The following is a 10504-nucleotide window of genomic DNA, read 5'->3' on the forward strand; positions in this document are numbered from 1 at the left end:
TCAGGTTTTGCTTCGTGTGTTTCGAAGCTTTGTTTTGGGGTGTGTATACCTTTAAGATTGTTATATCTTCTCTGTGATTTGATTCTTTTTTAAGTTTATACAATGATTTTCTTTATTCCTGTAATATTTCTTATCCTAAAGTTTCCTGTATTAATCTATTTCTGTTGCTTATAAGAAAATACCTGGAACTGGGTGATTTATACTAAAAGAAAAAATTTATTGCTTACAGTTTCTGAGGCTGGGAAGTCCAAAGTCCAAGGAACACATCTGGTGGTGGTGACAGTGACCCAGGGGTCTCACATTGCAGGATGGTGGAAGCAGAGAGAGACTAACCTCTTGTGTACTCTCCTTTTAAAGCCCTCAGAACCACACCATTATTAATCCATTTACTATGGCATGGTACTACAATCTAATCACCTCTCCAAGGCCCCTCTTTTCAATTACCATAATAGGATTTCCCACCCTTTCAGCAGTCACAGTGGTGGCTAAGTTTCTAATATTTAAAACTTGGGGGACACAGTGCAAGCTTCAGTGAGTTTGGGGGGGACATTCAGTCCACAGCATTTCCTCTGTCTGATTTTAATATAGGTCCCCCAGCATTCTTTTGATTAGCATTTTGACGTTATATCTTTTTCTATCCTTTTACTATTAGCCTATCTGTGCCTTTATTGCTAAGTTGTATTTCTTGTAAATAGCTATGTCTTGCTCTTTTATCAAGTCTGACAATCTGCCTCTTAACAGGAATATTAGATCATTTACATTAATGTAATTATGAATAAAGTTAGATTTAAGTCTACCATCTTACCGTTTCTATTTGTCTCACCTGTTTTTTTGTTGTACTTTTCCTGCTTTCTTTTGATTAATTGTTGTATTTTTTATGATTTTATTTTATCTCCCCAATCATTAGCTATAACTCTTTACCTTCTTAGTATTTACTTTATGGTGTAAAGTAAGCATCTTTAACTTTTCACACTATATCTTCAAATAATATTATCCCACTTCACATTCAATGTAAGAATCTTACAATACACTTCCATTTTCTCCCTCTTGTTCTTTGCATATTGTTATTCATTTTACTTCTACATATGTTATAACCCTACAGTACATTGTTATTATTTTTGCTTTAAGTAGTCAATTTTTAAAAATAAATGAGAAAAACTATTTTATTCTTACCCATATACTTACCATATCCAGTGTTATTTGTTCTTTTGTGTAGATCCAGGTTTCCACTTGTCATCATTTTCTTTCAGTCTATAGAATTTCCTTTAACAATTTTTATAGTGCATGTGCACTGGCAATGAATTTTGTCATTTTTTTGTTAATCTGAAAAAAAAAAAATCTTTTTCACCCTCATTTTTAAAGGCTATTTTTTGTTGGGTATAAACTTGTTTTGTTGTTGGTTTCAGTTTTTGTTTTTTTCCTTCTCAGGACTGGCTGTCTCTGACAGGAGGTCTTCAGTCATTCTTGTCTTTCCTCCCCTCTGCCTTTTAGGATTTTAAGTTTTTATTCTTATTTTCAGTAATTTGATTATGCTTATTGGTGTTCATTGTGTTTATCCTGCTTAGAGTTTATTTACTTTCTTGAATTTTTAGGCTTATAGCTTTCACCTAATGTGGAAGATTTTGGTACTATTTCTTTCTGGGACATGTATGTTAGATTACTTAATTTTGTTTCATGGGTTGCTGAGGTTTAATAACTTTTTTTTTAATCTTTTCTCTTCCTGCTTCTATTAGGACAATTTCCTTGACTGTGTTGGAATTCACTTTTCTGTTTTCTTCTGCAATGTCTATCTCATCTGTTGTTAAACCAACTTAGTGAAATTTTTTTTATTTCAGATATTTTATTTTAAGCTTTAGAATTTCATTTGATTTCTCTTTACATCTTCTATTTCTCTCCTTATTGTGTTTATATTTTTCTTTGAATCCTTGAGCATACTTGTAATAGCTGTCTTAGTCTTTGTCTATTTGTTTCATTATATCTTGTCATTTCTGGTTCTGTTTTTATTAAGTGATTTTTTCCCCCTGATTATCCTGCTTCCTTGTGTGTCTAGTAATTTTTGGTTGGATGTTGGACATTGTGAATGTTAACTGTCTGGATTTTGTCATCTTTCTTAAGAGTGTTGAAGTTTGTCTGTAGTATTGAAGTTTGTTTGGGCAGGCAGTTAAATTGCTTGCAGATCAGCTTGATAATTCTGAGGCTTGTTTTTAGCTTTTGGGGGTAGGTCTGGACTAGAATCTAAGATTAGTTTAGCCCTCTACTCTAGTGTGGCAGTTCTCATGTCTTTACTGAGTGCCCTTGTTCTTCAACAAGTCTCTCCTCTCGGGCTATTTGTAACTTGGAAGTCTCCCAACCCTCAGTGGACTCTGGGAGTTGTTCAGCTTACACCTTCCTTGCAGTGACCATAGGCACACACACCTTAGCTTTTAGCAACAGATTCTGGAATACCCCTCTGCAGATTTCTGTAGCTCATTCTCTGTACATGTTCTCCCTTTTCTGTGCTCTGTGCTGCAAATTCCAGTTGCCACAGCCTCCCAGTCTTCTGATCTCTGTCTTCTCAACCCAGGAAGACCACTATGCTCTGCTTGGGTTCCCCCTTCCCTGTGCTGCAGTCCAGAGAGCTCTTCCTGGAAGAATGGGTGATCGTGGGGCTCACCTCATTTGTTTTCTTTCTCTCAGGGATCACGGTTCTGTCGGTTGTCGGATGTCTGTAAATGGTTGTTTCATATATTTTCCCTATTTTTCTAGTTGTTTATGGCCAGAGGGTAAGTCCAGTACCAGTGAATCAGTCATGGCCAAAAGCAAAGTCTCCAAATTTTGTTAATTTTGATTCTTGATTTTAATGCCTATTATAAACGGCTGGAGAAGATAGCTCAACAATATGTAGATCCAAACTGAAGAGGTGCATCACTGGCTGTTTTTTTTTTTTTTAAAAAAATATGATTTATATTTTTGAAACCTGTGTACCAATTATGCGAAGGTGTTTGTAGAAACTGGCCTAGTATATTTGCATTTTCCTTGATATTCAATTTTCCTTGCTAAACTAGTCAGAAGATGTTATATTTTTTATATTATTAACAAGTGGTTTAAAACTTCTTTGGCAAATATTTAGTCAAGCTTGAGTTGGTAAATAATAATAGGTAATGTTTATTGAGTATTAACTCTGTGCCTGGTAATTTTCTAAGTTAATTCTCATAACAACCTCATGATAGAGGCATAATTATTATGCCCAATTTATAGATGAAGAAACTAAGTTACAGAGAAGTTAAATAACTTCTCCAGGATTGCACAACCAATAAGTAGCAGAGCTGGGATTCAAACACATGCAGTCTGGCCCACACTCTAATCCATTACCCTGCACTCCCTCTTGTGATGTAAGGTATTGAGACATTTTTATAGAAGATGTTGTCTTTTCCCATAAGTATATATGATGATGGTAGCCTTCCCAAATATCCATTTCTAAAATGCTGTCACTACAGCATAAGTTTCTTTAATGGAGTAAGTTTTTTTCCTCACCAACTATAAAAGCACCATGTTTACTTCAAAGACATAGATTATTTGTTTATTTTTTCAAAGATGTCTGTCAGGCAGCATATTACTGATATAGCTATTCACCATCACAGAACAGGGCAGCTAATTTGAAACACTTAGCTGTCTTAAAGAAAATTTCATAGCTCATATTTAAGCTTAAAACTCTTAAATACTTTTGCCAATAGAAAACCAACACCTTTCTGGCGTTTGAAGTCCTGCAGTTCCCTTCTTGTGCCCCCATGGCTTGTCTTGCACAAGCCCTCTTCTTCTGACAGCTTCCCTACAGGAGTAGAAGTGAACCAGATTCTGTCCTCTGGCTCATTCCAGACATTGTATTTTCAGGTCTATAATTCAGTTTGATTCTTCTTTATATCTTCTATTTCTCTCCTTATCACATTCATGTTTTTTCTTAAATCCTTGAGCACAGCTTCCCCTCTGTGACCACTCTTCCTCTCCTCAGTGTGGCCACATGGGCTTCTCTCTGTGCTCTGAAATGCACATTCACACTCACCTCGGGGCCTTTGCACTGGCTGTTGCCTCTGCCTCCAGTGAATCCTCACAGAGTCATTTCCCATTCATCTCCTCAGAGAGCCTTCCCTGTCCCTGTCTCTAGGACCCCTTCCCCTTCCTACTGGCGACTCCTGGCATACACACCCTGCTTCCTCTCTCATGCTTGGCTGTTCTTGAACATATTGTCTGTCTCCCTCATTTCAGGAGAATATTAAGCCTTTGAGAGCAGAGATTTTGTCCTGTCCACCACGTATCCCCTCAGCAGCTGGCACAGCCTGAGGCCACAGAGTATGCACACAGGCTGCAGGCAGCTGCCTGCATGCTCTGTTCCCACTCCACGCTCTGCTGCCTGCCGTGTCTTCCTCATGGGCTGGCTCCCCACAGGTTCCACACACCTGAATCCTGTGTGTCCTTCGGGGGACAACTCAAGTACCACCTCTTCTTTTTTTTTTTTTTAAAAAAAAAACTATTTTTCCCAGTTTCTCTGTCTTGGAGTGGTCTTCTACCATCTGATCTTCATGCTGGCCTTTCCTGCTTTAACTTTGTTATTTGTATACATGGTTTATCTCTTCTGTGAGGCTGGTCCCTGCTGACTTGGCCAAGTGTCCATCCCAGTGCCTAACCTGGGCCTTTCCCAGAGCAGAAGTTGCTTGGGAAATACTTGTTAAATTAGTACTTGAAGAGACAGTATAATTTTGTTGGCTGCTGGTTCAGGAAGCAGAAATCATAATTAGACTTTTGCATACCTTTCTGCCTGGCCGTCTTCTTTCCCCACTGTGTCCCTGGGTGAGATGCCAGCACCTGACACATGTACAGAGCACCCTCCCCCAACCTCTGACTGTGGTGGCTGGAATTAATGAGATAACGTTACACGAAATTAGGAAAAGGTGCTGAGTAAATATAGGCAATGGTATTGTTATTTATTATAATTACATTCTTTGAGTCCTGTGTTGCATAATGAGCTACATAATATCTCAAAGAGTGTTTTAGGAATTAACTATTAGATGATTGTAGAACACTTTGCAAGTTTGTCTTGTTGGGTGGATGGAGTAGAGGACATTGAACTGGAGGAGGCTGGGAAGACAGGTTACAGGATTTGGTGTGTTCCTGTTTCACGTATGGGTGTGTTCTCTCACCTCCCAGACAGTTCTCTAATTAACCTGCTGAGATTGGAGGCTTCTGACATTCAGAATAAGAGCTAACAATACTTGTATGTGTGGTTTAAATGGCATTGGAAATCATTAACGAGACAAAAAGCTATGATTTCCCCAGATTAACATGCAGGTTGGGGTTTGGCATGCTGAAATTCATTGTTTTGGTCTCTAGCCCAAACATGCTAGAGTCATTATATTGTCATGTGGTAATTAGCTGCTCCTTTAATACAAGTAATAAAAATTAAGCCTAAGAGGTACTTTAGCAGTGCCTTTTACATATCCCAAAACAATATTCAAATGCTGTAGGCATTGAGTCATTCAGCTGTACTGTAGTAAAGTTTGAAGTTTAATGCATAGAGATGTTTGAACATCCAGTTCATTCTTTATTCTGTGACTGGTTTTGCTACTTAGGCATTAACCTTTAATAGTGTTAAATTAAATATACATGCCATAATGAATAATCATGAGATTGCCAGAATTTTCGTTTATAATATAATGCTCTGAAAATTTGTCTAAAGGTCTAGTTGCTCTTCACTTGATAATGTGCATGTTACTTTTCTATGTCACTGGATTCTTTACTGAATCGCACGAGGGAAGCTCTTTTTTATTTGGTGCAGACATAGTGGGTCCCAGCCTTTTAAAAGGAATGGACTGGAAACATTGGTGAGAGAAATTTTAGGGATGAAGGGCAGTATACTGGTTTAGTTCTTTAAAAACATAATTTGTGCTGGCAATTGTGCCGGGAAGCCATATGAGCGAATGGGAATAGAATTTTGTGCGAGTGAGGTGGATCCTTCCTGCCCCCTTCCCTGACCTCTCTATCAGGTTCAGATTATAGTTCTCTACGAAGGTTGTGGCTGTACCATTCATTTCTGTGAGGTCATTTGCCCACCATGAGGCCATGGAGGTGGCGAAGGGAGAGGCTGGGGAGATATCCCGGGAAGATACTGAAATTAAAAAAAAAAAAAAACCTGCACCTGTAATGTTCTGATGAGTTCAGTTTTTTGTGTTATAGCTACTCTTGCTTACAAAGAACCATCTCCCCAAAATAGCTTTTGAAATCTAATTTAACATAAATATTTTAATGCTGATTAAAATAATAATGAAAAGTCATAAATGAGAAAGTGATGCTGGCATAAACTTGTGTATACATGCAGAATAAATGCCCAGCAGCCAGGGGTTTGGCATGATGGACAGCATTGGTGTCAGGCCCCAGCACGCAGGGTCTGCCGACACTGCCCTCGACATATCACAGGGCCTGTCTTTTGTAAACTCTGCAAAGATGTTGGCATCTCAAAGAGTTCCTGGCTCTTGTTGGACACATTAACTGCGGCTTGGTAGACCTAGCCCTCATTTCCAGGAACCAAGGGTGGTCTAAAAAATTAATGACTCTGGCATTTGAAAATTAAGTGAGCTCTTGAATATATACCCTTGTTGATCCATGGTGCTTGGTGTTTAGAATTCCTCAACAGGAGACTAAATCTCTGCAGCCATCTCACAAGTGATGCTGGCGCCCATGCCAGAAATACATTCAATAATCTTTCTAAGCCTTGTGAACTTGGGTATTCTTCTCTGACGGGGCCTGAGAATTTCAGAGGAAGTGCTCCTCTGGTGCCCAGCAGGTGAATTATAATTGCCTCTTGGGCAGCAGGAGGAAAAATAAAGATGGAACTGATGCAGATGAACACTGAATGTCTCTCCTTCTTAGGCTGAATTAACAGTAAATGCGAAGGCTGAGAGTCAGTACCATAAATTCCATGTCCACGATCTCTAACTTTGGATTCTGGCAGGTATCACACTGAATTGGTTGCAAGACTTCACACCACTCACCCAGATGCTATTCTGCCCACATTGCTCAGCTCTCTGTGTTATAATCAGGAGCATGGCGGCCTCCTGGCTGGCCAACCTGCTGACCCACAGTGGGGTGTGCTGGGTCACCAGTTGTGCTTCTACAGGGTTCTCCAGGCTTCGGATCAGCAGCTGCTAACCCCTGACTCTTCTGAATATCCTTCATTAGTAAAGGGGATTGTGATGAAAAGTGACAGTGTCCTGAAACGGGGTGGCTTCTTATAAAGCCCAAGGGTTTATCTCCTCTTCTGTCGGGTGATCTTCCTTGTTGTACAGAATGGTCACGTGGAGTTAACAGACTTGGATTCGCATTCTCTGTGCCTCACCAGGTAACCTGGGGCGAGTTCCTGAGCCTTAGTGTCCCCTTCTGGGAAAGGAACATAGTGTCGCACATCTCTTTCCCAGGATCGTTGCAAGGCTTAAATGAGACAATGTCCATGAAGTGTCCTATGAATTGTGTGACTCTCTGAGAGTATCAAGTGTTATTTCCAACTTGATAACTGGATTTTATAATTCCAGCTTCATATTGGAACCTGTAAGCTTATGGGCACCTTTCTGCGGACTCTTCATCCTCCAAATCCGGCATTAGGCACATGGTTGATTTTCCTGGGGCTCCTTCCCTTGCCACAGCCACGTGTACTTCTCTTCTTATCAATCCAATAATGAAAATCATTAAAAGTGTCACACCATTCCAGAGCAGTTGGCAATTAGCAGTGAGCCCCACTGGCTATTCCCACCCCATTTTCACAAGTTGAAGACCCTGAGGTGAGTCCTTCCTTTGTAAAGCATCAGAGAAGGACCCCAACCTGCCAGGGGACTCCCAGGCCTGTGCAGAACAAGGCGAGGCAACGGGAGCCTTGGGACTGACATCTGGAGGGCTATCTCCATCCTAGGGAGCCTGCTGGAGGCTGGCTTCCCAGACACCCCGGGAGACCTGCCTCGGGCCTCTGTATGCTATGCATGTGGCACATGTGGGTCCAGAAAGGGTTGATGTGCATTTTCCTGTCATGCAGACCCAGCGCCAGCTCTGGATCTCGGGCAGCAGCTCCAGCTCAAAGTGCAGCGCCTGCACGACATCGAAACAGAGAACCAGAAACTTAGGGAAACTCTTGAAGAGTACAACAAGGAATTCGCAGAGGTGAAAAATCAAGGTTGGTGGAAAATACAGTCTTCACTTTTCTTTCTTTTTTCTTTTACTTTTTTTTTTTTTTAATTGCCTTCCCCAAACTGTTGAAACTAGCTCTAATTGTAATACACGTCATAAAGTCAGGGTGGGGCAAGACTCAGAATCGTTAAAGAGAGATAATAATAATGCTTAGCTATTTAGAAGTGAAACTTTTCCTCTGCACAATAACTACATGTGATTTTATTGCCCTTTGACGAGACTGATCAGGATTCTTTGAGAATTCTTCCTGAATCATCATGTGATAGGATCTGCCTTTTCAAAGACTGATGTGCTGCCTCTGGGCGACACCTGTCAGAGAGCCAGCTTATGATCAAAGGGTCACACACAGTAAGTCATTTAATAATTGCTGCCGATACATTAAGCCTTCAGACGCGTCCTTAAAGGCTGCATGCTTAAGCAGTGCTGTTTCCTTGTTGGAGCAGCCTATTCATTATGAATTTAATGAAGGAAAACAACCTCTTGGTGTGGTTGCCCAGCCGTCATCTAGACAGAGAGGGCAGAGGTTGCCTGGTTGTTCCTGTTAGGGAAGAACAAAGAAATGTCTCCTATACCTGAAATCCAGGTTATTCAGAATGCTGGAGTCTCGTGGCTTCCTTGTCTTGGGGAAGACCGCAGCCCCATCTGACAGCAGCTGCACGTTTTTCAACCAGTTCCAAGTAACAGTTCAGCCTGTTTGTTTTTATTTGGGGATGTGGGTGAGGAATTAGATGAGAGGAGAAGAGCTCACCTGGCTACTTTCTCCACATGACCTTCTACTTCATGTGCTTCGAGGGCTTGATGAAGAGTTAATCAAGGAGATGTTTAAAAGCATCCTTTGGCTTTAAGAACATTGGGACAGACTTAGGAGGAGGGATTGTCCATGGAAAGGATCCAGAAAGAGACTGAGATGATGTGGAAGAGCCAGAAGGTACAGGCCTGGGCTGTGAGGACAGCTGTATGGAGGCCCTCCCCTCAGGGGTCTCTGAGCAAGTCCCCCTGCGGTCACTGGTGTGCTCAAGCCCTCAGGCCAGCCAGGCCTCAATCCAGCTCCACAGAGAGAGTGGGGAGCCTTTGGGACTGGAAGGGACAGCTTTGTTCTGCTTGAAAGAGGTGGTGTGCTTAAGGCTGTGATCCCTCTGAGAAAAGCTTCTACCTTCTCCCAGTCGGAACCGTTCCTTGTCAGAATCACCCCAGGACTCAGGTGAAGGGTACCCTGTCAGCACATCTGGTTTTCATGGGAGCACTACCTGAAAGGAGGGGTTTTTTGTTTTTGTTTTCCAGTGACATCTGGCATCTAATTTTGACAGTTCTACTCTGTGTGTCTTATTCAGTTGGCCTCTGTTTTGTTGGAGGATGGCACAGGTGGGCCTAGGGGCTGTGCAGGGTTTTCTTCCCCTTTCCTTGTGTCACCAGTGCCTCTCCTGCCAGCTGCTGGTGGCTTGCACAGTGGCTGACCAGGAACCATAAATGAGTGTGGAATGTTCTCTGCCCAAAGGCCTTGTCTGAGGGGCTTTTTAAAATGCATTATATAGTCCAAGATTTAAGAACAAAGGCTCCAGAGGCAGACAGACCTGGTTTGAATCCCTTCATTGCCACCACCTTGCTGTGTGACTGTGGGCAAGGTCCCTCACTTTGTCAAAAGTCTCTTGGGGGTGGCAATTTTCATCTAGACCATGCAGGGTCATTGGAGGGTTAGAGGAGTGTATGTATGCGGAGCACTTAGCACTCAGTAAGTATCCACTGCTTACTGAGCATCGTTGTTTTTCCAGAAATTTCCCCCTCTTTATTTATTGATAACAGATTTTTCCAACCTCTCAGAAAATATCATTTTCCTCTCCTCCTTTCCCAGAATAAGAATGATGATTGGGCCGGCCCGGTGGCACACTGCTACAGTGCGCCGCTTGGGAGCGTGGTGGCACTCCCGCCGAGGGTTCGGATCCCACATACAGACCGGTTCCCGCTCACTGGCTGAGTGAGGTGCAGGCGTGACACCGAGGGTTGCGATCCCGTTGCTGGTCCGGTCCGGTACGGGCGCGACACTGAGGGTTGTGATCCATTGCCGGACAGGAAAAAAAGACAAAAAAAAAAAAAAAAAAAAAAAAAGAATGATCATAATTTGGATGGTGGGGGGTACACATCACTTGTTTTAATCATCACAGTCGTAGTATAGATGGTCAAAAAGTTAGAGCAGGAGAGGGATTTCTATCGTGTGCTACACCCACCCCCCTCCATTAAAGATGAGTAAATTGAGCCTCAGGCACAGCTGATTAGCACCTAGCACGTGGGGCCCCCTGCTTAC

The 10504-nt window shown here is 41.9% G+C and overlaps 1 protein-coding gene across 1 annotated transcript in view; it reads left to right on the forward strand.

Moving 5' to 3' along the window:
- Positions 1-10504, forward strand: part of CUX1 (cut-like homeobox 1) — a 347657-nt gene that overhangs the window by 218320 nt on the left and 118833 nt on the right. Inside the window, exon 5 of the mRNA XM_008594606.1 lies at positions 8054-8191. Within this exon, the coding sequence (XP_008592828.1) occupies positions 8054-8191 (138 nt within the window). The remainder of the gene's footprint in view (positions 1-8053; positions 8192-10504) is intronic.

Source organism: Galeopterus variegatus, unplaced genomic scaffold (genome assembly GCF_000696425.1).
Source record: "Galeopterus variegatus unplaced genomic scaffold, G_variegatus-3.0.2 Scaffold164, whole genome shotgun sequence".
Classification (NCBI taxonomy): domain Eukaryota; kingdom Metazoa; phylum Chordata; class Mammalia; order Dermoptera; family Cynocephalidae; genus Galeopterus; species Galeopterus variegatus.